Source organism: Streptopelia decaocto, assembly GCF_964273445.1.
Source record: "Streptopelia decaocto genome assembly, chromosome: 1".
Lineage (NCBI taxonomy): Eukaryota > Metazoa > Chordata > Aves > Columbiformes > Columbidae > Streptopelia > Streptopelia decaocto.
In genome coordinates this window covers 95,269,452-95,297,013 of record NC_138663.1, presented here as the reverse complement: position 1 = coordinate 95,297,013, position 27,562 = coordinate 95,269,452, and the positions used below count along the sequence as shown (strand labels likewise).

Genomic DNA, 27,562 nt, shown 5'->3' with positions numbered 1-27,562 from the left:
CGGAGGCTGGGGCCACCGCCCCTGCGCGGCCACGCCGGGTGCGAACACCCAACCCCGCGCTCCCCATTAAAAACAGCAGCGCCGCAAGGGCTGCTGGGAATGCGGGGGATGAAGTGTGGGCAAAAACTAGCCCCTCCCCCTCTCGCTACCATGGTGACCGGCCGCCGCGTCTCCGCCGCGGTGGGGGCGGGCGGGCGGGCGGGCGGGCGGAGCTCTCGCGAGATGTGGGCGGGCGGGGCGGGTTGGGGCGGACCGGAAGGAGGCGCGGGTTTGAAGGCAGCGGCGGGAGGGGCGGCGCGGGACAGGTGGGTGGATGCGGCTCCTCTCCGCGCGTTCCCTTCGTGTTCCCCTCGGGGTCGCTGACGCGGCGGGAAGCCGCTTCGTCTCTGAGCTGCTGAGAAGAGAGGGGCGGCATCTGCCCCTCTGCCCGCCCGCAGCCGTCTCCTCGGGGAGCAGGTGCCAGCAGGTGTGTGGTGTCGACGGTGGTGGTTCGTTCCGCTCGTGGGGCGGTGCCGCCGTCATCCCGCCTCGGCCTGCCCGTTCCGGGCTGGCCTTTCCACAGAGCTGCCCGCTCCTCGAGGCGGCCCCCGCGGCTGCCACCCCGCGCCTGCGCTGCGGCTCGGCCGGCCCTGAGCCCGCCGCTTTTAAACGGCCTTCGGTTTTGGCAACGCAATAACTGCTATTAGACGTAAAGGCTTAAAAAATTTAGCTGGTGCAGTATTGTAAGACTTATAGTTCTGCTATGGGATGAAGGCTGGGCTTCGATTTCAATAGTATATTCAATTGCTAGATGTTATTCATTCCCGTTTTTGAGTGTTTAATTTAATCTTCAGCAATGTAGTTGCATATCTTTGCTGCCTTCTACACATGGATCAAATAATGGTAAGGTCTTGAAAAACAAACAAACAAACAAAAAAACCAGGAGGAAGCACAGGGTTTAGTTAAGCTGAGATCAGATCGTACTGTACCAGATATGACTGTAGTGATGGCAATAGTAACTTGGGTTCTGTTCTCAGTATTTATCGCTGTCTACAACTTATTGCTGTCTGCAACTACCTGAAAGGAGGTTGTAGCATGGTGGGTGTTGGTATCTTCTCCCAAATAGTAAGTGACAGGACAAGAGGAAATCGCCTCAGGTTGTACCAGAGGAGGTTTAGATTGGATACTAGAAAAAAAATTATTCATGGAAAGGGTTGTCAGGCATTGGAACAGGCTGCCCAGGGAAGTGGTGGAGTCACCATCCCTGGAGGGGTTTAAAAGATATTTAGACGAGGTTCTTAGGGACATGGTTTAGTGCTTGAGTTAGATTAGGTTATAGTTGGACTTGATTATCCTGAGGGTCTTTTCCAGCTGAAATGATTCTGTGGTGTAGCTCCAGTCCTCTGGCTCTCTAAAAAAAAAAATATATATATATATATGTGTGTGTATATATATATATGTATTCTGTTTGCTTCAGGTGAGCAACTGAACCTGAAATTGGACTATCTCAGTTCTTGAGTCATGTTGGGTTTCACATTGGCTTAAAAAAAAAAAAAAAAAAACAACAAAAAAACAAAGTAAAAGTGAATGCCAAACAGATCAGTTCTTAAAATATCAAATGACTGTGCAGTACCAAGTGGGCAGGCAAATCAAATCCTGAGGAAGGGCCTTTAGGAATTCAGCTGGGCATCACTCACATGGGAATGCATCTTGTGCTGCAATATGCAAAGCAAGATTTTAAATTGCAAGCGCAGACTTTAGAATGAAATTTGAGCCGTTGGTCTTAGCTCTAAATCTCTCGACTGAAAGACTCGCTTCTAAGTATCTTAATTGTGCTATCACCAAGACTTCACATAAACTGCTTAGACACTTAGTTCTTAGCAAGTTCAATTATAAGCATTTTTGGGGGCTATTTGTTAAGATGAATGTGTATTTTAATACATGTTCTTGGAAAACATTTCTTAGATGTTCCTCTTTGAGAGAGCCTGAGTGTAGTTTCTTTCTCTGCAGTCTACATCATTTGCACAGTATGACTTTAAAGAAATTATCCTCTTGGTTTTACTCTGACATATTAACAGCTTATACTTCCAAAATGTTGTTGTAGTTGTGTGTATATCGCAACACCTGTTGGTATGTTGAGGGAGTAAATATCAAAACTTTGTTAAAACTGTAACATTAAATAATAGTATTTTTCTTAACAGGAATCCTGAAGTTTGTGAAACACTGAAAGTCAAGTGGAATAAGTAGATGATTGCCAAACTTTTATTTTGAATTTGATCCAACAAAAGGAAACTGGTAGAAAATGTCACCTGGGAAAGTCCTGCAACCTGTACTGAAAATGAAGGTGGATGAACTCTTCCTGTGCTGGTTAAGTCAGCCTGCAACTCAGCTGGCACTAAAGGACTGCTTGAGAAGAATCAAGAATAAGGAGAAAGCTGTGATTAGTAATGGAGATTCAGGCAATGGTAAAAATGAGAGATTTGCTAATAAAAATTCCAATTCCAAGCAATGCATATTTGGAGATACTGGGTTGTCTTTGATGTCTCTCAATCCTCCTCAGCTTTCTACTACTCTTCCATTGGCAACTCCAGCCACCTCAAGGAACAGTTCTAATGTTAGAGCAACGCGTCGGTCCTCAGGAACCAGAGTAGTAAGTTTGGTTTTTACTCATTAGAGCTATTTGTTTAAATAGAAGTGAATTTTGTGTTTGTGGTATCAGCAAATTATTCAAGTAAGTCATTTCACCACAGGAGGTGTCAGGACTGGAGTGAAGCAGTGGCACTGAACACAAAATGTCCCTGGTTTTGTGTCACTGGCACTAATGGCTAGGTGGCCTAAGCTTCCAGAAGCATGTCTTGGCTTCTTGCAGCTCTGTTGCTTTTTATAAACCACTCATGCCTGACATAAAATGAAAAATGAATTGTTTTCTAGTTGCAATAATTTTTTTGTCAAGAGCAATATTGCCCTTGTTCTTTGAAACTGCAGGGGCATCTTAAAAATTCCATAGCCAGTACAGCTGATTAGATTGGTATATCTACCCATGTTTTGAGCTGTTGTTTCAAACATCATGTTAGACTGATCTGTGTTGCAACTAATTTGCATGTTATGTTTGCTTCACTGGGTGAATAGTCAAAACAAGTGATTCTTGCTTTCTGAAGTATTGCCTTTCCTATGCAATAAGGTTAGGGCTAGTATCTGCATTCTTGTGGTTTTTAACAGGCATGAACAAACTAGAAGTGGTAGAAAAGCTAGAAATAACATTATTGAAAACTACATTTTTATAATAATGTCTTTGTGTTCACTGAGCCCTCCAGAGTTGGAGAATGAAAGAAATAATTGTAAAAGCTGAAACTTGGCTAGATAGGTCAGATAGCCATGACTAACCCCGTGTCATTCGTGAAGTACATATCACACTTAAAAGAAAAATCTAGCATTTTATTAGATATGGTAGTTTACAAAGGCTATTTAGTTTACTAAATAGACCACAGTTGCCGGATACCTCTTGTTTACCTTAGTTTTGTCAGAGGTAACCCAAACCAGATGTTGATGCTTCAGATGCTGTGCTTTCAGTGACAGGCCCTTCCACTGTTAAATGTAATCTAATTGTGGATAAATGTAAGTCCCTGTGTTTGTTTGCAGTGTTATTTTTATAACATACTGCCTTGACTGCAAATATTCCTTTGTCTACTGATACCAGGCACTATTGTTAGTACAAGACTCAAAGAGTATGCATATTAACAAAGTGACTGTTTTGGTACTGCATGGTACACTCAATGCTTGCTTTCTAAGAAGGTCTTGGTTTATAATAGACAATGACTTTTATGCAAGAATGACACCCCTGCCCCCAGCCTGAGATTTTTTCTTAGCATTCAGTTCAGTTCAACCTAATTTCTAGCCCTTTTCAGAAATTGTAAAAACAAAACTGGATAGAAAATGATGTGGTGACAGACAAAACTAAGCATCGTGTATATGAGCTGCCTTATATTAAAGGAGTTGTTAAGGTGCATGCTGTTTCTGCTATAGGACTATAAATTCATATCATTTGATAACAGTGGTAAGTTGTAAGTGGTCATCACTCCGAATCACTCTACATACTTGGGTGTCTAACTCAATACACTGGGCAAACCTCCCGGTGTCCCAGGGAAGCCTTCTCAGGTTTGTAATGGTAGAGGTTAGAGCTGAGGATGTTTATGAGTATTGGTTACTTCTTGTCTGTTATTGCTGTGTATTGAACGTGTATATTTACCTTTCCACCCGCAAGAGTAACAATGTGACTATGGTTTTGCACTAAGACATTTTATCTGAAATGTTGCATTGATTTCATAAATATTAATATTCAAATTTAGCTTGACAACTTGGAGTCCCAACTTTTTAATGTTGAGACAGCACACTTCCAATCTAAAGTTTGTCTAGATTGATTTTAAATTAATAGGGAGTTATGTTTTATGTGTAATCACTAGCCAGACAGCAGGGCATGACAATCGTTTTACTTTTTTTTTCTTTATGTTCACACCATTTTATTTCCTGTTCTAGTGAAATGCAGAAAGTTAGCAGATGCACAGCTTATTCTTGTATTGGATAAAAACAAGCAATGGAAGAGTTTCCAATAAAAACCACTGTTACTTGATGTACTTGATCACTAACTCGTGTACTATAATTAGTGTGTCTTGGTTGATGTCTTTAACTAGACCCCATAAAGAACTAGGAGAGATTAATTAAGTGTTACATTCTGTACTTAACTGGAATTCCTTGTGTACAGCTGAGAGAGAACCTAGAGGGCCAGGTTGTTGGCTTTGTTGTGTTGTTTTTTGTTGTTGTTTTTTGGGGGTTGTTTTGTTTTTTGAGAAGTTGGGCAGGGAGAAGTTTCCAAGCAATAAGAAACTTATTTGTGACTTTATTATTCAGCTGAGCTGACGATTCATCCAAAAGTTTCTTAATCTTTAAGGAGCAGGCATCAGCCCTTAAAATACCACCAAAGTTGCATAATTGCGTGTTCTGCCACGACTGTGTATTTTCTCATAGAAAGCAAAATATAACCCTTTTCCTTTTCATATATCCATAAACTAACTGCTGCAGTGTCAAAAGTAATGCATCTGGTTTTGTGTACTTAATCATGGTTCACAAATCAAGCCACAATGGTTTTACCTACCTCATTTAAACAAGTTTGAGGTCCTGGTCTCATTTATATAAATGGAATAATATTTTTCAGATAGCTTTTTAAAAATAAAGCTTGTACTGTAGGTCAAATAATACAGATTTAAATTCTATGTAGCAGTCCTAGAAAATGCTGAAAGTTAACATGCTTAACCTTGGATGCCTGAGGGTGATATTAGGAAAGAGCTTTTACATTCAGCTATAAAGAGCTGGAGAATTACTTCTTTCAGGACTATATAACTCAATTTAGGCATCTTCTTATTAAACTCTTTCTTACTGTATACAGGAATTGTCCTAATGCAATATACAGGCAGTAAACTCATTTTGGCAGGATACATTTTCAGTATCACTGAGCTGAATCAATACATTTGATTATGGGTAAGGTTGCTGTACACCTTTTCCTGTTTCTTAAAATGCAACTTTTTTTGAAGGACACCAAACAATAATGCTGATAACAGAAAACTGTCATCATCAGGTTATTATTAGGTACTAAGTATGAATGTGTAGGTTTCCGTACTTGTTAGAAAAACATGTTTTGCAGAATGGAAGCATTCTTGGAAGACTTGTCTTGAAACTAATTAGATATTTAATCTTTTAGCACCTTAAACTGTAGCATATGAACAAAACATGTTGGTGTTCTGATGGCAACTGTTAAACAGTATTAAAAGTACTGTAGCTGACAGCTATTGTATTCAAGGAGAGCTTTTCTTCTATTCAGAGGTTAGCTTGTAATGGAAGTTTGAGGGTTATTTTTATCCAAAATTCAGAAGTTGCCATGCATTTTTGCTGAAACATTAATGTCTTGTCAGAGGAGATTTGCTGTCTTTCAAGATGGTTGAAGCCCTCCAGTGATTAGTGAGTCCAAAGTACTTTCTCAGACAGTGAAAGCACCTACATGGTCTTTATGTTAAAGATGAAACAAAACCTGAGGTGCTTCAAAGAGGAGTTTGTTCATCTGAACAAGGCACTTAAAGCCATGTTCTGGAAAAACGCTATTTCAGAATAAACTGTTGGATTAATCCACACATACATTTTGAAATCTAGACAGAACTTTACCAAGAAAATTCCTCTTGTGGTGTATGTTACTGCAAGTGAAAACAAAACAGTGTTTGTTTAGGGTATGGGCTTGTTTTGTTTTCTTTAGGGTGGTAGTTCCCCTTCACTTGCATAGTGTCATTCAGAGTGAGGTTGGTCTCTGGCTGCGTCCATTGTACCAACACTGTAATTGCAAAGTTCTGGTCATCTTCTTTACGTGGTGTGAAGTGCTTGCTAGTGCTCAGTATTCTGCAAGTAGGCTTGTGATTTGTATACTGAATGTCTTAAAACAACAGAAAATCAAAGGCATAGAAAAGTCTCAACGTTTAAGTCTTGAATATTTTATGAGTATACTCTTGTAAAGAAATTCTAGAGCTGTGACTTTTGACTTTCAAACTTGTCATAGCTTTCTTCTAACCCTTATCACTACTGTACATGGATTTAACAGCATTTCTGGCACTCTAGATTATCTTAAGCATATGGGGTGTACACAATTGCACACTGTTCATCATATTGTCAGAAATGCCAGGCCTCAAGGCCTAAAAGATGCCGCAGGCAAGATGTTTAATCCTAACCAGCTGGTGGGCAAGGCATCTGGGGAAACAATTCACAGAATTCCCTTTGGGCATTTTAGGGGGTGGTGGTGCAGGGAGAATGTGATATGATCTGAAATACTTCAAAGTTATTTTCGGTTTCTCTGCAGGGTCAACCTTTGAGATAAAGGTACTTCTCAGACTGGTTTCTGTATATCCTTTGCTTGATAAGCATACTGTTCCTGCTTGTTATCTTGTGTCAATTATTAAAGCTCATTGTCCTGTATTTCTGTAATTCATAATTTTTGTACTACTTTACTGTATTGCAGCACAGCTTTTTTCATCATTACCACTCTTGCCAAGTTATTGTTAGAAGTTAGTTGATTCAAATGGAGTGGTACTACTAGAACCCATTTTAGTTGGGAGACTAGAATGAAACCTTTAACATTGACAGAAGTTTGAGCATAATAACAGTTGCTTTTTGAAACAAATTAGTTCTGAAGACCTGAACGAAAGGGTAGCAGGGCTTACACCTATACCTCTTAGACCAGTGGTGGGCTGTCTCTGTGTTCTGCAGGTGTGCTCTGTGTCATAAAACATCAGAAAAGAGGAATTACAGTGTTTGAATCCCTCCAGCTTTTCACTTAAGTAGTTACTAAGCTTTGATGTCAGCCTTGAAATTTCAGCTGTCTAGTCTTATATGTTGTCTGCATCTGAGTTGCTATTTACTATACCTTAATACTAGTAGCAATGTCAGCTACTAACTCTGGGCTTTGTAAGCTGTATTAGCATTGCAGTGCACAGAACTGAGTGTGGTCTAGCACATACGCTCCCTAACTCTGTATTATGCAAAGCTTGTGTTAATAGTGCCGTGTCCCATCATTAAGTGGGGAGGATGGTGGACTTGGCTTCCAACTCAAGCCCGTGACTTAAAAGGCAGACTGTAAATAACTTGTTATCAAACTGATGTACTTTTGTGATGATAACAGGGCACTATGACAGATGTCAACACTAACGTGTTCACAATAAAGGACCTTCTATGGTGCCAACAAAGGAAGGACAGCCAGAACTTCACATTAATGTCTGGAAGAGTACAGCTATAGGTGTTCCTAGAAAATCATTATTAGTTTCAAGTGTGGTGAAATAATAGTAGTCAGCATAAGCAGCACTGGTAGTATGTTGTGTTATTCTTAAGCTTTGCTGTACTGAATAGCTTGGAATAGAAGAATCCTTATCCTGATTAGAGAACCAGGTATTCATTTTATGTATGAGAAACTGTAAGTTATTCACTGTTGTAGATTTTCAGCAGTGCTCCTTATTCTAACTGCATGTTGTACCCTGAGACATAAATTTCACACATTTATTTGTAGTAGTATTAATTCTGTTTACACATTGTGCTTTGTTAGAAGAAACAGTGATCTTTTGTCCTCTTTCAGAGTGGTAGTTGCACTTGAAAGATATCTCTGTCCTTCTGGAAACCCATAAATCTTTCTTACATGCTGCATCCAGTCTTAAGAGTTTTGGGCATTTCTAGTGCTGAAAAATTGAGTTCAGAATTATACGTTGCTTTCTTCAAATTTAAAATTCACCTGAATCCTGACACAGGACAAACTCAAATATTTGGATGAAATTTATTTATCACAGGCAGTGTCTCCTGTGTGAGTGACTGTCATGTAAAAGCAAACAAACAAACAAAAGTTCATAGCTGTATGAGATCATTACTTTCTTTGAGTTGCTTCTCTCTGCCCAGTCTTTCAAAACATTTAAGCTTAATTATACCTTTACATAAGTCATTTGAACAGTTCATTCTTTTAACAGGTGGTCAGTCTGGGAGGAAATTAGATATTGATACGGAGGAGATAGCTTTCCTTTTTTCCTTCGTGATGCTTGGGAACTCATCTTACATTTTTGAGAACCTCTCCATATGTCCTACACTTATTGTGTCAGCAAGAAATAAGCTTGAAGGCAAAAGTATATATGGGCTTACTTCATTACAAAACGATTAATGCACTTCATCCAGAGAACTAGTTTATTCAATGGTAGACCTAGTCAATGACTGCACAGAATTTTCCAGCAAGCAGTGTTATGAGGAAAAATTAGATAGCTGAGTCTTGCAAATTTAGATGCTTTACACACACAATTGTCTTGAAAAATTGGAAGTTAGGCAGTTTAAGTAGTTGAATTGCTTTGAGAAGATATCAGTTATGTGTGCTTGTTGTTTATAGCAATCCACAAGAAATGGTTACTAAATTTCATGTTCTAACTGTGGCATAATATGTAAACAGCTCCCTCATGCTGGGTTGGATGAGCGTGGTGTTCTCATCTTCAAGTTAGCCAGATTGTACAAATGTCTTGGTAGATAAGATTAGTTTGTATTCTGCAAACAATAGATATAACTTAAAATGGGTCTGTAGAAAGCTAGCCATTGATCAAGAGATGTGTTCTGGTACTTCACGTTAAATGTGCTCCTTTTGCATAGCAATTGCTATTCTATATAAAAATAATAAGTAGCTAGAAACCATAAGAGCCACCCATGTACCATTCTTTGACCGACCATGGGTTCTTGCAGTGATAATGGGTTCTCAGGGCTTTTGGCTTATTTGCCTAAATAACTTTGTGCATGCTGCTTAATTTCGTTTCATATGGAACTAGCTTTACCTATTTGTTCTATGCAGATCTTACTAGAAACTGGCTGATTTCAGGCAACAAATGAGACGAGCTAGAAGACTACAAGAAGACTTTCACAACATTTGTAGAAATCCATATGCAAGGAAGATGTGGGGAAAGACCTTATGAGTAGGTGATGAGGGAAACATTACAAAATATCTATAAGATTGAGTTGTAAACGTGCCCACAATGAACAAGGTTCAAGTGGACCTTCTTGATGTTATCTGGACAAAGAAGGATTGTAGAGCATATGAAATGGCTTGACCTGATCTGTTTTTAGAATTAAGCAGAACCAGGAGAACAGTTTCTAAATAGTTTTATGTCTTCAAAAGCTAGATTTGTATTGATAAACAGTTAATATTCTAGAGTTCGTAAATATTTCTACTAGATATGATCATCACTGATATGTCGTATGTAATCCTCATCCTTGTGGTATACTTCATCGACTAAGAAATAAAGAAACTATTTGAAATTGGGTAATGCTGAAAGCACTTGATGAGCTAGATTTTTCTTCCTTCTGTCTACTAATAGTCTTTATGAATAGTCACCATTTACAGCAAATACTTCTTAAAAGCCTTTTGTTGTAACTTAAGATTTTAAACAAAAAAAAAATCACTAATTTTATTCTGTTACTTGCTGCTAACATGCTAAGGAATACCTTGTAAAATTTTGACTATATGCTTATTTATCAAGTAACAAATGTAAGCTTAATATTTTAGAAATATCTTCTAGAATGTTTGGGGAAAAAAAAAAAATCACATAAAGACTTCCAGTGATGGAGAGTGGAGGAAATTGCTAGTCATAGAATCCTAGAATAGTTTGGGTTGGAAGGGACCTTCAAAGGCCATCTAGTCCAACCCCCTGCAATGAGCAGGTTCATCTTCAGCTAGATCAGGTTGCTCGGAGTCCCATCCAGCCTGGCCTGGAATGTCTCCAGGGATGGGGCATCTACCACCTCTCTGGGAAACCTGGGCCAGTGTTTCACCGCCATCATTGTAAAAAATTTCTTATCATAGAATGTCCTGAGTTGGAAGGGACCAAGAGTACTGTTGCTGTTCCAGCAATGTATTTGTATCATTGCACCTCTGCAAGTTGTCTCATTACTTAAGTCTTACTAACTCGTGTGCAGTGATGGGCCCTTCAGTTGTCATACTGGAAGCTAAAGTTCAGTTTGTTGCCAGTGACCAACTTCTGGGCTCTGCATTCTTTCTGTGATTTGTCCGTACTCTGCTTGCAAGTTTGGAAGTGTGATTTTTATTTTTTTTTTTTTAATTATTCACCTTAAGCTCTGTAGAAACCAGTGCTGTTCCTATTGCCTCTCCATTTCCTATACCAGCAATGATTTTATACTGATTCACCAATAACAAGATAGTCAGTTCAAGAGTAAGTCTCTATAGGGGTTCTGCCAGGAATGCCATTGTCAGTTGGTGAATTACAGTTTGCAGTCTTACTGACTGACTGGTAGAACAAGGTCTGTATCTTAAGCTTCCCTATTTGTTGGGTTTGCTTTCAGATCTTCAGGGAGGGAAATCTCAAGTGTATAAGCAAGAAGCTGTCCTGCAGCTGTCACTGACTCAGAATTACTGTCCTGTGATTTCAGGGACTAAATTGCATGTCATGTTAGCTTGTGATGATGGAATTAAAGTAGTGGTTGTACTTTCATACGCCCATCATTCTAGTTTTGGAAATGAAGAAATTCCAAGATATGTGTTTTTGAAAGGATTAATTGAAAATTCAGTTCATGTCAAAATGATGAAGTACTGAACAGCTAGTCCAATGTTTAAATTAGTTGCTGGACAGTTATAAAACATTGTCATTCATGTTTTTCATACCAGATTACTCTGACTTCTAAATTAAGGTGACACAAGGTAAATAATACCAATCTAGAAATTACTAAATATCCAAAATGGCCTGTGTGACTTTGACAAGTTGCATAACATTAGACTCCACTATAAAACCTGTTCTCTCCCGCAAGAAAATCTTAGTGGTATTCTGAATCAGCCTGAATTAATTCTTCATCTCAATGTATTTTGCTGCTCAGAGGCTTACCTTGGTAAAGTTACAAATGTGAATGTTGTAGACTGTAGCTTCCTCTGTGGATAAACTGTGTTCATCTAAAATGTGAAGTCCCAGCATCTTATTAGAGCAAGTGTGAATTGAATTTGTATAATCCATGCAGGATATTTTACTTATGTCTTTCTCTGTTAAATAGCAGCCTTGGCTTGGGGCTACCTGCTTTTCATGATCTGATAAATAAGGTCATCTGAAGATCATGAATGGTAAATTGGTTCCATCTGTAGAGCACCATTCCAACAACCTGTTTCTGTTAAAACTCTGTTTATGCTATACAAAAATAAAATGTAAACTGATAATGTTTTCTGAAGATGGCAGAGAATATGAGAATTGTTCGGAAAGGAATATAAACCATCCATTAGCTGCCAGGCTTCAGTTTTATAGTATCTAGTGTTGATGCTTGCTGAAGCTAGTCTGACAGATGCAGTGAGCAGTGTCAAAAGGCCTATGCAATGTCTTTGGAGTCCAGGTAGTGTAACCATAGCAAGGTGACATGTATCTTCGTTATAATCTGATAACAGCCCATGGCATGATGTACATACATGGCATTCTTTTAGTAATGTGCAGAGAATCTGATCGGCCCATTCTTCCTGGGCTACCCATATGACATATATCTCACATCTAACTGATGTCTTTTTATTCACCGTCTTGCCTCCTAAAAATTCTGGATTCTTCCAGCAACTGTGGAAAGAACCTCCAGGCATTGCTGTAATCCAAGAGTACTGGCAAACATAAGCAATCATTACAGAAGGCATGTACATGCAAGACTTCCAGGTTTTTTGTTTGTCTGTGTGTTCTACAGGGGAGGTATTGCGTCTTCCAAGAAAAAAAGATATGCATCTAGACCCAGGTTCACCTGGACTTCCTTCCAAGGCCAAAGGATCAGTTTCTCCCTGTGAATTTGTATTTCTTAACTACACAGTTACAACAGGTAGCAGTTCATAGTTGTAGCACACCATCCTCAAAACACTATCAATAACTATAGAGCAATCAGTTTAGGTAGCTGGTAGTGGGGTGAGAGCGTAATAACTTGATTCCTTCTGTGATTTAGACATTGTAAACTTTGTCTCCCTTGAGTTTTGTCAGTGTACTACTGAAAAGGGGTGGCTCATCCAAAGGGGAGTTAGGGATGGATAGTAATACTTCGTTATTCTGTTCGGCTCACAAGTGCATTGTCCTCTTGTTCTCATCCCATACAGAGCAGTTAGAAATGGGAAGTCACTAGCAAGAAGCAAGTTAGATAAGTGTCTGAATAACTGAGAAAACTGATTATTTGGGATCCCATTAAATCCCATTCCTTATGCATCAGTATAAAGGCAGATAGGTTTCAGTCTTGTGCAACCTTATTTCAGGATAGAGTCAGGAGGTTTGGGAAATTGAATTCACAAATATTGATTTTTATTTTAATATTGAAGAATCAGTATCAGTGGGTTTCTTTGCCACCCCCAAGTGGGCTACCTTGTCAATAGATGTTAATGTTCTTGATTGCTTAGGCACTTAGATGGATAAAAAGCAGAATTTTCTTTGCTACTTCAAATTTATTCTTGTATTTTTCCATTCTCTAGACATTTCATGTTTTGTAGTACCTGGTGTACTAAAATTCAAGGTCAGTAAATCTTGCTATGTACTGTAGTCTCCTGAAACAGGAATGTTTTATTTATTGTTCATAATAATGTAAAATAACACACTTGGACAGCTGAGACTTTAGTCCATTGCTATAAAGAGGTTTTCCTCTGCAAGGGTCTTTGAAGACTTTAGAGGGAGTTTTAGAATTCTTTCTGAAGAGAAGCACTATAATTCTTCATTCATTTGTTTAGACTATGTCAACATTGGATGCTGCTATATATAGTTTTAAGCTGAAAGCTACCAAGCCGGCCTAAGTTGTGTTTTCTCACTTTGTAGGTCATAAAATCAAGTCTGACCGAGATGAACATTGCCTTCTAATCTTTCCACTCATTTTTCACTTGGTGCCTTGAGAACTGCTGTTAGAACAATGATCCACAGGCTACCACTGGTCTGCAGCAGTAAATTAAAGATCTGCAGACTAATGTAAATAATGCACCTAATCAATGAGCATTTTGTTTACTGAAGTGCAATGTCACTTGCATCTACTATTATGCAACATGTTTTGCAGAAATTGAATCAGATTTGTTAGAAATTCAGTCTGACTGTGGAGCTTTGATCTAAGGCGTTAGGAATCAATTATCAAAAGCCCAATAGTTATGCAAATAATGGGGCATATCTAGTTCCAGCATCTTTCAGTAAATGGAAGGCCAGGTATAGACTATATGGTCAAGAAATAACTCTTGATAATATTAAATAATGGTGATAGTTTAGTCACAATCTTTTGTGAAGATTGAAGGGAAAAAGAGAACCCAGCATTCCAGGGTTCTTTGTATTGTTTGGTTGTTTTCTTAGTCTAGCAAAGAACTGCTGCTTTCATTTGTCTTCTGATATATTTATGTAATTTCTTTTTTGTCTTTCTTTCCTTGTAGTAACTGTGTTCTACTCAGCATTGTTAGCTGCTTGGCTTCTTTTATACAAATCTATATTTATAGATAGATATACTTGAACTGTTTGATTGTACTAGTAGTGCCTTTTTTCCACCGTAAACATCTGAAATATCTCTAGTACTAAATTAGTCATGCTGTTTCATCTTTTTTCTATACTGGTAACAATGCTACTTTGCCTTAGTTATCTTCACTGCTCTTTTCTGCCTTACTCCAGTTGCACAAGTCTTTAGCTGACTGTTGTGGAGACAGGAAAGTTCTCTCTCCACAATTAACCCAGGAGCTACTCTAATTTCTGCAGCATCTCAGGCTCAGGGATTCTGTGGGGTTGCACGCTGTTGCCATTGGGCTCGCTCATTGTCTCTTATTTAAACTGTCTCCAAAGACCAAACAGGCTTTCTGTCATCTTGGTTCACATGTTACTGGGTTGAGGACTGGACCCCAGCAACTAAAGGTTTTTATATGACTGAATACATCTTATTATGTATATTATTAATAATATATATTATAATATTATTAATATTAATATATTATAATAATATATAATTATTAATTATTAATTATAATTAATAATATTAATATATATTATTAATAATATATCTGTCAGTGTCTGCTTCTGAATAGGAAATTGCATTTTCGTAGGCAAATGCTTAAGGTTTTTTCAGGTATTTTTAAAGTTTCTATTTCTTCCACATTACCCAAACTATTAGTGATCCTCATCTTTGTCTCCCTTGAATACTTTTGTATTAAGGCTGCATAAATGTTGCACTGCTATTGTATATGTTCAGATCTCTGAAGTGGTAAACTGTTTAGCCAGAGTCCCTTGAGTCAGATCCATTCATAGTGTGTATCTTTAGCTTTGGAAGGAAGCTCTGAGCATGCACCTTCCCCTCTGTTTATCCAGCTAATAATAAGCTGCCAGAATACGTGAACAGCTCCATGGCTGTCATCCAGCCCTTCACCCAGGAAAGGATTTTGCCGTAGCTTTCACTGGAGAGAATTCAGATATAGAATAAATGTAACACTATGCCTGAATGCTCCTAGTTCAATCTGGATGGAAGCTGACTTTCCCTTTCCCCTGGGGCTAATTCATGACTGAAAAGGTTAAAACAGGTCTTAGGGGGTTCTTGACCACATAGCTTTACAAATGATTGTATCTCCTCAAACGTGGCAGTACAAAACTCTTTTCCGTTCAGATGGTGAAAAGGAGGTAATTTATAGCTGCCAGTATAATTACCTTTCACAATGTATTGCAACTAAATGCTCAATTGCATGTAGATTCTTTATATATTGCAACCTGTGAACTATACTGCATACAGGTATGCAAACAACCACTAGGTTTGAAACCAGACTAGCGACAATAGTGCCGAAACAATATTAATCTAACAATGACTTAATACTTCACTGCCTGAAGAAGATATGACCAAAAAAACACAGAATATTCAAAATACCAAACATAATATGCTGGTTAAGTGATGATGGACTCTGAGCTCCATTTGAAGAAAAAAAGGGAAATCTCCAACTTTTTCCAAAGTGGAGACTGGAACACTGATTTCTGAATGATGTTCCTTAAGCAGGTTCAGAGGAACTGGAGCTCTATGTCAGCTCTCCCAGTGGCAGTCAGTCATCTTAATGACGTGCTACAGCCACCTCAAACAAGGCTGTGAACAAGGCAGTGAATGTGAGTGCAACCCCTTGTGAAAAGGGGTGAAAATAGAAAGCAATTTAGGTGAGAAGATACCTTTCCTTACTTAAAAGTATGGCCTATTTGCTGAACCTGAAATGCAATCTGCCTTGCAATACAACCTTTCTGACCTTCCCCAAACATCTTGGTTTGGAATGGGCATCTGTTGCCAGAGCAGGATTCTTCTCCTACTCTTAACACCTCAGTCCGTCTCAAGTTCCACGCATGCTGCTCTTGGGTGCTGCACACCCAGCTCCCTGCTGGCTTCCCTGTCGTCCCACAGTTATCACAGGTTGGTTGATTTGATCTTCCTACAAGACGGTGAGTGACAGCCAGTTTTGCTCAATGCAGTTTGATCGTCTGGTCATGCCAACCACAACATGTCTGACTCTCGCCTTGTCAATTCCTTTCTTGTTCTCCAGCTTCCGAAAGAAATAAATATCTTCATAACGAGTTGCAATAAAGAAGCCTGGGGGGACTGAAACTGGATACTAAATTAAAAACAAGAAAACAGGCTTTTTGTCATCATTCACTTTCTAACAATGTGTGATAAACTAAAAAAGATCCAATTAAGACAAATCATGTTTCACTAGTACTCTTTCATTAACATTTAATTTCGCTAGTACTCTTTCATTAACATTTAATTTCACTAGTACTCTTTCCTTAACCTTACAAGGATATTTACTGTGGGCTTTTAATATATTGTTACATGACAGAATGGCTATGAATGGATGAATAGGGCTAAAGATTATAGGTAACACAGCACAGGGGTAAAATAATGCTGTCCAGTAAGAGAAACCTTGAACTTTGTGGTGAAAGAGTTGTTTTAATGTTTCTTGGGCTATGTATATCTTTGTGTAACCAAGAAAGTGGCCTCACTTGAAGCATGAGGAATGAAAACAGAGTAAGACATCTTTCCCTTTATGCTGTTAGTAATGAAACCTGTGCATGACAAGTTACAGGCTTGTAAAATACTGACATCTTAGAGAATTTGGGGATGCTAAAAGTATTCACAGCTGAGACTAGAATAGCAAGAGTTGCCGTACTCATAGCTTCAATTGTGATATTTGAAAAAATCTTCATCAAAATAGCAGCATTTCCTAAAGATTGCTATGGGAAAGGAATGCTCATTTAAAATGTAAAAACTTCACCACTTACCAATTAATGTACCTAAAACCATAGAGGAGGAAGGGCAGAAGGTCACTTTAATTTCCACGAAAGCTTATCAGATTTTTTTCTAGGAAGAAGATTGCTGTGAACTAAAACATGGCCTCACCCCCCCATAAAATGTATTTGAGATTCAATAAACTGAAAATAGAGTAGTAGCTGACTCTAGCACTACTGAAATGTGACACGTATGCAGTCTAGCATGTTAGTGTTTATAAAACTCCTGTTTAAGAAAAAAGTATCCTGTCAACAACTTTCAGATTTTCTTACATCATTGATATTTCTAATGTAATTTTACTGTGAAACATGATTTGAAGCAGCACTTCGTTATGGTAACATTTGCCTCATTTCTGCTACTACTTTCTGACTTAGCATTTGAATTATTAGATTCTTGAGATGAAGTAAATTAGATCTAGATGAATGTAAAAAAAAAAATAAAAATACAAACCTATTTTGTGAAACTCTGTGAGCTGAAAGTCCATCTACAGCTTTTTCTGTTATTGCTTTCATTTCCCCAGTGTAATAGGGTTCCTGCTAAAGGACTGAAGAGTTTAAAAGGAATTTAATTGCTGTATAATATGAAAGCCTTATCCTTCGGTGAGGTACTTCATTGAAGCTAGACAGCGAGTGTTTTGTGACAGAAGGAAAAGCTGAGGGGGATGGGAAGGAGGAGGAGGAAGCTACAGAATGACCAGGGCTGGCTTCTCTGCATTCCTGTAAGGCTTGCGTTTTTAAAATTGGAAGCTGCTTTTATAGATGCTTCTCCAAACAGGTTTGTTTTTTTCCGTACTGTCCCATTTAGACTTTGGAATGCGTGTACGAAAGGGCAGGCCCCCGAAGTGACTTTCCAGTCTGTTTTTGCGATTCCAGCCAAGTTCCCTTTAATGTATGGAGCAGACGAAGTTGAGCTGACTCTCTTGTAATATCACAGAACTCGGGTGCAGCTGCTGCTTTAAGTGGCACTGTGCGATAATACAACAGCTCTGCTATTTACTGGGACTCAAGTGCCTGGACTGGCACACAGAGACATTATATGAAATCCGAAAGCATGAGGATAAAGGAGATTTCTTTGCGGCAAGATCCCGACCTAAGAAAGGAGTTGGCATTGCTAGCTCGAGGATGTGATTTTGTTTTACCTTCTAGATTCAAGAAGAGACTGAAAGCTTTTCAGCAAGTCCAGGTTTGTCTTTCACTTCTTATACCATTAAGTTATTGTTGTCAGTTGTACCTTCACAGCCACACAAATTTCAGGAAATACATGCAAGTTTTTCATCAGCTAGCAGGATTTCGACAGTCTGTTCCATATATGATGATTTTTTTTGTGTTTTAGAAGACTGTGCAGGAAGTTTTCTGCAACCAAAAAATGAGAGTTTACTGAAGCATGTAGCATAGATAAAGTATGATGTTTGCACAGAGGCATATGCAGTGGAAAGTTGGCACACTTAATGCTATTAGGCTTTTAAAGACTGTTTTCCTTAATCTGCATCATTGTAATCTGCATGCATTTCCCAAGGGGTTTTCATTTGCCTTTTACTGAAACTGGGCATATAAAATATACTGAAATAGGCTGTAACTTTACTAACTCAAACGTTATGTTAAAAGGTGCTTTCATGCTTACATGGTGACCCTGAATTCCTTTAGATCATGTTTATTTTGGACTTTGTATTTGGATAAGATCAGTTGTTGCTACATGGTTTGCACATGGACCTCTTTGCTGTTTTGCAGCAATGAGTTAAATCCACCATTTTAAAGTGAGCTCATAATTGAAAATAGAAGTATTTGAAACATGTAATTAGTAGGAAAACTACTTACAGAGTAAATGTTCAAAGAGAGATTTTGAGAGGGAGAAAAAGCATACAACTCTCTTATTGGAGAAACTGAAAGTTATTTGCTCCAACACACTTAACTTTAAGGCTTTTGGTGGTTATGAAAGGATTCACTTTGTCCTTACCTCACCTTCACATCTAATTCATGTCCTAAAAGTATATCAGTGATAATATATGTGACTGTTTCTTTTACTCTTTATCTAAATCAAGGAAAGTTTAGCAGTTGAATAAAAGTTGCCTTATGTTCAGATTTCTGGTTTTTAAAATCTAAAAATAGACGACTACTTAAATTTGAATTCAGTGCAGTAGTGTCCCTTTCAGGTGACCTTCAAGAGAGGGCCATAGAGCCCTATGACCCTAAAAATGTGTTAGCCTTCTGTCTTCTACATTATTAGTTTTAGCTGAGCTATATAAGCAATGTTTATGCTTCTTTGTGCAAAGTAGAATCCAAGTACTGACGCTGCTCTTTTGTGCCATTCAGCATAAACTTGTGAATGAAAGGATTTTATGACTTGACTCTTTTGTGGAGAACTGGAGACAGAGGAGGAAACTTGTTGACTAGAGATAACAGGAAAAGAAAATATTATCTTAGTTACCTAAAAGTAGCAGTATCAATTAATATTTAGACACCTCAGAGCATGAGACAAGTTTAGTCATGGCATCCTGTTGTAAACAAACAACTGTTACCGTGTGTGCTGCCCCTTAACTTGATCTGCTCTCCATCAAATGGTAGTTGGATCACTTCCACTTTTGCTGGGCTTTTTTATGTTGAACTAGAAGACATCTCAATATAGTATGGCAGTGCATATCTACTGGCAACTAAGTGCTTTAGTAAACAGCTTGTCTAATCTGTAGGGTTTTTTCTGGTTTTAGCATGCTGCCAGCTATAAACTTACAATGCAAACATATGTTTCATTTTGCACTTCCTGGGTAAATGGCAATTGTAGAATAATGTATGTTAAACCACCTAATTATATTACAGACAAAACTCTGTGGGCAAAACAGACTTAACAGGAGTATAAAACTAAATTCTCATGTCTGCTTTTGCTCAATTTGGTATGTTTTACCTGAGGCTCCTTTTTTTTAATGGTACTTCGCTTCAACTTCATGATTTTAAGGAGATCTAAATAAACAAAATATGAGTGCTGATAACTGTTGGTATAGAAGAAGTTGGACATTCTTTACCTCACATTTCGATTTAGTGTTAATTTTAAGTTATCCTTGTGGGTTAGGTGCCTGTCAAAGAATAGCTATTTATCATCTACATAATCATTGAAAAAATTTCATGTTGAAATTAAAAGCTGCTTACAGCTTTTGTAGAATAACATGAAATTTTTTTCTTGTTTCACTTGCTAAAGCTTCATTGCCATTGGAGTTTACAACCTCTTATATCACTGGAATATTCTTTCAGACAGAGCAGTTTATGCCTATGATGTAAAATAAGCTAAAATCGAGCAGAAATGAAAGACAATCTGTTTTTCTGTACTAATGCTACACTCATGATACTACACTCTTATAATTTTTCATATCCATGTAGTTTCTATAACTTATTCAACAAATGGCAGATTCTCTTCAAGAGGTTTATTGCTATTAAAGCTGTTCCCTTAAAATAAGATATGAGTAATGGTGGTGGATGGTGAGAGAACATGGGGTTCAACACCTGTTCTGAGGTGGGTCGGAGTGACTGGGTTTTAGGAATTCTAAGGCAGTGGCTTTTTGCATAGAGCCATGTAAGTAATCTTTGCAGGTAATCCCTGTGTTTTGGGAGGAGTGGACCATAGCAGATTGAGTTTGGTGAAAATCTTTAAGTAGACAGCTAGTAGTGAGGTGGGTGGAGCAGGCTGTTTCTCAGTGGTTGCATTTATTAATGAAAATTGATAAAACTGAGAACAATAGGGCTTTCTGGAAAGATCAGTTTCTCAAAAGGGATGTGAAACAATACACAACTGTTGAAGTGTTCTCTCTTACATAGGGGAACTGAATGTTTTTGATACATAACTGCATAAAACTCAGACTAATTTTAGTCTGTCTTCTCCTGTTGTTGCTTGTAAGAAAGACCTTACTTAGCTAATTTAACACCTATGGAATATAGTGAAAGCGCCACTTGAAGATGCACTGTGTCCATCTTGCTCATCAATTTCTCTGAAACTTTGGAGAGAGAAATCAAATCACTGTGTCAAATGTACTGGCAACTTAAAGATGTGAACTGAAAGGCTTATTACTGGCTGATAGCTGAGTAGAGTGTTTTAGCCCACAGCTGCTGACATCCCTACCTGTCAGAGATGGAATGTAAGCAGCATCATTACCCAAGCTATGTGAGGAAAATGTCTGAAGCTGGAACCAAATGATAACAGAATAAAATATATCTGTGCACAGTGGCACAGTTATACCCATGTAACTCTGTGTTAGCTAAACTAGGAAAACAGGTATTTTTTGCTACTTAGAGGCCACATCACTTTGTAGAATAGTTGAGTTCTAAATTTAAAACTAGATCTTTTTTTTTAAAGTCAAATTTGTGCTGAATGTGATTAACTAAAAAAAAAAAAAAAAAGCTGGCCTAAGTCTTGAATTAATCCTCTGAATGTCAGTGCAAGAACTGAGGACTGGCATATTTTCTGATACTTTTAATGCCATACCTTTATCTGCTCTTACTATTTGGTGATTCCTGTAGTTGCGTGCGTCATATCTCAACATGGAAATGGAGATCTGCTGGTTCCATGACCACCTGTTAATGATACTAAATGTTGCTCATGCGTGCTATTTATGTCAGCTGTATGAGAAGTATTTCTTCAACTTCTGCAGTGCCTCGCAAGTTTGGCTTTATTCTAAGTGAAGGAGGTTGAGACGTTAGTGCCTCTGATCACTTTTGCGCCCCTCTTACCAAAATGCTTCGTACATCCCGGTGGCACATTCAAGGCAGCAACGAATACAGAGTCTGTGGATGCTAATGCGTGCTGGGCTGGTGTGTGCTTGTGCTGTGGGGCACTGATTCTTCCCATCATGAAGATAACCTTCCCCTTTCTGAGGTAAAATGAATTTTAAGAAGTTTAAGTGAGGCAGTTGGGTTTACAACTGCAGTCTCGGAAGTGGGTTGTGTAACAATTAGAGGTCTGGCAGGCCAGCTTTCCTATTAGCATCAATTTTCTAATTTAATGTCATTTGGAGACCTTTTAATACCACAGAGGGAGGATTCAATGTCCATTTTTACATAATAGTTTTACATCAGACACACATGCTTTTTTTTTGCCTTTTTTTTTTTTTTCAAAGAACAAAACCCAGGTGTTCAGGCTGGGGAGTGAAGCAGGGAATGGAAGTCTCATTCTGAGTGTAGCTAATTGTTACACTTGATGCTAGTTTGCTGACATAACGCAAATTTTCTGGAGCAAGTGCCAGCATTTAGGATAGAATGAAAATATCTAAACTGCTCACTGAGACTGGCTAGTTAAGATGAGAGGTTTTCCATAAGTGGTCCCTTGGTAATGGTTTGCCAGGTCTTAAGCTCTAGCCTCTTAAAGGAAGCTGTAATCAAACTGGTAGGTTCTTTTACCACTTCTGCAGTGGAGACTCCTGGTTCAAGTGTAAAATGTATTGGCTGCCTTGTGGTAGCAGCTGCTTCACCTGCTCATGGCTGGTAAAAAATTTATGCAGATGCATACTATTCTCTAGAAAAGCCAATATTGTTCAAGTTCACATTACAGCCTTTTTGCATGCATGATTTAAGGGTCTAGGTGTCAGTTCCCTCTGCAGATAATTTTTTTCACCTAACAATTCAGACATTGAAGAGTTCAAATTCATTTATTTTTCCCTTGTAATAAAAGTTTCACTGGCCTTTTCTCTATTTTAACATACTTCCCATACCTTTATAATCACTAATGCTACTAATAGCAGATGTTCTATGACTGTTGACAGTAGTACTTTGTGTGCTAGAAAGCGTGAAACAGTTTGGCACATCTTCGTATAAAGTACCCTTCAACTTTTACAGGATCAGAGGGGTAGGAGACTGGTTTTGCAGTTGTCCAAATTAGTATTTGTTGGGGCATTTCCAGACAAGAAGTTGACAGAAAACTTGCTCCAAATGTTGATTTGGCAGCTTAGTGACAAGGCCAAGATTCTTGATATTTTTCATGTTCGAGTAGATTTTTCCTCAGCTCAATTGCATTGGGCAATTGAAACTTGTTTTGTTGTAAACATGGAAGGGTTGGAAGCTATTGCAGAGTTGAAGAATTAAGTGGATGTCTGACTTAGCCCCATTTGTTACTTTTGGCATTGCACTGGTGGCCTGTCCTGACAAGGGCTGTTTCCTGTAGGCGAATGTTAGAATTGCCTCAGGTGTAACTGACTGTCAGTTTTTCCCCATTAAAATGATGTTTAGGCAGTCAAAACTCCTTTGCAGATAGTGAATCCCAGTGTGGGCCATTGGCTGTGTACAATCAAGATGGTCATGTACTCAGAGCATCTTTCCAGCTTGTCTCCTGAAAGCCATTGGGGCAACAGAATATCCTGGTAAAGAATAAGAGTAGTGACTGAGCCTACGATTGGAGTATCTTCCAAGAAAGCTGCAACTATATGGCAAACTGGATACATTAGTGACTGGGATACTTGATTTGACATAATTTGTAAAATGGAGGCTGTTTGACAGCAACTCACAGCCAGTGACTACCATTTTTGCATCACTTCTGTCTTACTGAAAAATGTAGAAGTTGCCTTTCACAGGAAAGATTTTTCTGAAGAATCTTGTTTTTTTTTTCCCCATCTTATAATCTGTACCTCTTTCCTTTTGTGAGTTAGCAGGGCAGGTGTAGGCGGCAAAAAGTATTTTCACTGCTCAGCCACAGCAAGCTGCTAGAGGATCCTACTTCTTGTAAAGCCTTTGGTAAAAGTTTTATCAGCAAATAAAGCAAGTTACTCATGGCTTTGGGGCACAGATAACTCCCTCCTCCTTTTTCCATTCAACACCCATCCCAGGGCATTTCTGAATAAATCACTAAGCTCTTATTAACTGTGTAACAGGAACTTTTTTGATGCTGCAGCTCTGTGTGACTGTACAAAAACCCTCAGCATATGCAGCCATGTTTGGAGGTGTTTCTCCAGCAATTATGCATTTAAAATAGCATTCTCCAGTTCCCAGCCGGACTTCATGATTTGTCTAGGTCAGCTATACCAAACTGCAAATCAGGAGAAACATGGTATTTCCAAAATCAGAGTTGTAGAACTTGAGTATGAGATCTGTTAGTGCAACATATGTGTTACTGAAAGTGAGGAGATTTGGAAGTGTGTGCTACACTGGTTAGGTATCATGCAGAAAAGTGAGAGTTCAGTCTTCACTGAACTAGTGAAAATCAGGTTTTGACCATTTGAAAGCTTTCCAGTGTTTGCTTGTTTATTGCGTGCTACTTTTGTATGTGCATATGTAATACTACTTCTCTGTGGTGACCATTTACGCATGCTTTTAGTTGAATGTGGGTTTAATTTCAATATAAGAGATGCAATATCTTTCAATATACGAGATGCAATATCTTTCATAGTTCTGGGTGGAAGCTTTTCCTGGATGCCACTACCTATTGTCTCTTCCTACATGAGAATTAACACACTATCCCAAATGGGTTTGTGTAGATGATCCGAAGTTTGCATGTTCTGCTTAAATACTGAGCCTTCAGTACTTTCTCTTGAAATTTTGGCTGTTTAAACATGGCTTGGTTAAATTCAAGGGGAAAAGAGCTACTCATAGCTATGCCACTATTAAAAAAACAAAACAAAAAAAAAAGGAAATAATGTTTTAAGCTTTAGGCCTTAGTAAGACTTTCAAGATTATCCAGTCATGGCCTTTACCACAGCAGCTTCACTCGGACTGGATGGGCGTGCGGTAGCTTTCATGCAATTAAGTGTAACTAGCTGAGCTACTTCTTACTCTCTTGTCTTGAGACTTAAAATAAGAAGAGAAATTACCTTCAGGTATAACCTCAAAATCAGAAGTTACTATACAAATGGTATTTCAGTGACAAAATAGACCTCAATTCTAGTTTGATAGTAAGCTGAATTTTCCAACATTAAATTTTGAAATGAATGTAGCTTCTTATCCCTTCTACTTGTTAGCTGGGGATACTCTAGAAGGATTGATATTTTGCTGTTGAAATTCATGTTTGTTCTCAACATGGACCATATTACTAGTGAATTACTGCATTAAAGGTAGAGCAGAATTTGATTATTTGCCTGATTCGCGTTGTCAGTGGACAGAAGATGGAACATATCAGTTAGATTTGCCGTTTGCTTTATCTCAATTTACAGTAACATTGTGCTATGAACTTCTGAACACAGTGAGCTTGGCATATAGTGAAATATACAAAAGATTCCCATCCTTTAGAGTTGTTTTTATATGTTTATAACAAATAAGAAATTGAGTATATTTTTAGGCCATTCTAACTCCATCATATTCCTTTGAGCACTACATTTTAACTGTTGAAACATGAAGAAGGATCCTAGGCTCTTCACTGCTCTAAACCTCACTGGATCTCTCTTGATTTGCTCATGGAGTTGCTACTTGATGAAACATGTCAATCCCAGAAATCCAGGGTTCTTTCATTCCGCCAAAATGAGACAGAGCAGTATATTGCTCTGTCTCTAGAGTAAAGTTGGTTTAGCATTGAGAATTATCATTTGCGCCGAATGACAGACAAGACCAAATTACCATAGGCTTTTGTACAGCAATAGGCTTGAGTAAACTGCCAAAAACATGCATAAATGAGATGAGAATGGTAGCAGTAAGATCTGTGTAAAACTGAGATGAGTGCACAACCTGGCATGCAGGCAGAAGGCTCCCAACACATTTCATCAGAATTTGAAGGTGAACACAGAATTGCTAACTAGAACACAGGCTGCATTGGGACGGTTGCTGAGCCTTGCTCCTTTGTGTTAATTCAGGTGACCAGTGTGTATAAAATCATAAACAGTGCAGTACTTTATCTTCTAATTCTAAATGGCTAGAATTTTATGGAAAAGTGAACTTTTCCATTTCCTTTCCCTCATTGTAACACAAATTTTGAGTGACTACAGACCAAACTGGATCAGAGGACTGATCTGAGTTAAGGCTAGCAGCAAAAGTAGGCTGGTCTAAAGCTGCATCAAGGTTAAAATTAATAGATGTTTATCTTTTGCTGTGGAAAGGAAAGAGGAGTATGTATGATAAAATTAGTCTCTACAGCACATCCAAAAGCAGCTGCCAGATAGTGACTGAAGGATAGCAAACTGAAGTCCTGGGATAGGAAGGAGCAACTGGGACTAAAATGTTTGATGACAGAAGAAAGACTTCTACATATATAGCCTGCCACCTTTTTTTAGCATAGCTTCATGCTCTGGAAGGGTGTCTCTGAGCTTTTTCATTCACATATCTTAACTTTCTAATCAAGTCAGGCAAGATGAATCACAATCTTAGTATGGTTTTAAGCCTAATGGAACTTATTTCAAACAATACTGCCACAGTATTCCTCTCATCTTCTTTATGTTAGCATCAGAACTGTGTTACTTCTAAGTGAAATCAACTGTGTGAGATTGGATGAGGACAAATAGATTTGTTTTTTTAAAAAAACTTGCATTTTAGCTGTGTTGGTGACCAGAGGCGATTCACTGGATTGCTGCACTACCACTAATGCTGACAAAGATCAGCAAACCCTGTGTGTGAGAGGGGGTGAAGATGCAAGTGTACAGTGGTGTAGCTTCCTCTATGCCTTGCTGTGAAACTTCATTATTAAGCTTTCAGATTAACTTACTGTTTTCAAGGTATTTTCAGGGCAATAGCTAGATTTGGAGAAAAAAACAAAAAACAACTTTGAAAGCTTGAAGTTGTCAAAGGATCATCTTTCACGGAGGAAAAAATACTGTTCAGCATATAAAGCCAAATGGGAAGTGGTACAGCCAGTGAAGTTTTGCAATAATCTGTCTTTTTAGTTTTGCTAGAAAAGGCTAATGAAGAGCATGCAGAGAACAAGGAACAAACATCACTTAACTTAGATAACTGGAAATCTGAGTGTCTGCCACAAGGTCAAGAGAGCTGGTGTTACAGAAGAGATGTTTCTCTTGGCTTGTCCTCAGGCAAGTTCGGGTAGTAAGCTTACTTTACCTATCCTGAAGCAGATCTTTTGAAAGCTCCTCAATATGCCAAAATATTTGAGGTATTGGAACAGATTTTTCTAAAGTAATGTCTTTTCCTTCCAAATAAGACTGAATCATTTTATAGGTAATAGTGGCATAAATATTTTACCTGTTGTTTTCAAGATTCAAATTCCATAAAGCTACTGATCATGTCACTTGCTGATGTAGAGGGAAATGTTGACTTTCACTGTGCAATCAAAGAGATAGTAAGAAGAAATATCCCTGTGACTTTTATTGGCCAGACTTAGACTAACAGCTATAAAAACAGAGATGGGAAGGTGGGTCAGGTACTTCTTTTGAACCTGCATACTGATAACATTTTCTTACATTCACAATTACCATTTAACTTAGACAAACTGTAAGACACCTTGTATTCTGCAAGAACTTCCTGAATTTAATAAAGGAGAGACTTTTCATTTAGAATAAAATAGTGTAGCAGAAGCTTAGAATTTATTTTCAAGTTCAGGTGCTAAACAGCCCTTAGCTCTCATCAGTATCACCCTATTGCTCTCTGGGTCTCTGTGTTGACTTGTTTTTTACTATGTATTGGGAACTTTGTTCAGTTTCTGCTTTTGTTGTTGGGTGGTTTATAAGCATTGTACCTGGGTGGTTGCTGGGATGTTAGAATTTAAAAGGCAGAATAGCATACCTTTGCAGAAAATCCTCAGAGCTCATTATGCACTTTGTTTTACCCAGGTGACATTAGCATGAAGTGTGATACATGAGAATAGAAGACCTAGTCTATTGAAGAAGTAGATTAACTTATGAGTTGCACATGTGAGAAGTTGT

General features: G+C 38.3%; 1 protein-coding gene across 4 annotated transcripts in view; it reads left to right on the top strand.

Annotated features, from left to right (window-relative positions):
- The first annotated feature begins 254 nt into the window (after nucleotides 1–254).
- PPP2R3B (protein phosphatase 2 regulatory subunit B''beta) overlaps nucleotides 255–27,562 on the top strand; it is a 55,894-nt gene continuing 28,586 nt past the window's right edge. The window contains exons 1-2 of one of the 4 annotated variants that reach the window (XM_082043354.1): nucleotides 255–305; nucleotides 2,181–2,629. In XM_082043354.1, the coding sequence (XP_081899480.1) occupies nucleotides 2,282–2,629 (348 nt within the window). In that variant the 5' untranslated portion in view covers nucleotides 255–305; nucleotides 2,181–2,281. Of the gene's footprint in view, nucleotides 467–2,180; nucleotides 2,630–17,565; nucleotides 17,983–27,562 lie in introns of those variants that run through there. The other 3 variants (XM_082043353.1, XM_082043356.1, XM_082043355.1) reach the window with 3 other exon arrangements.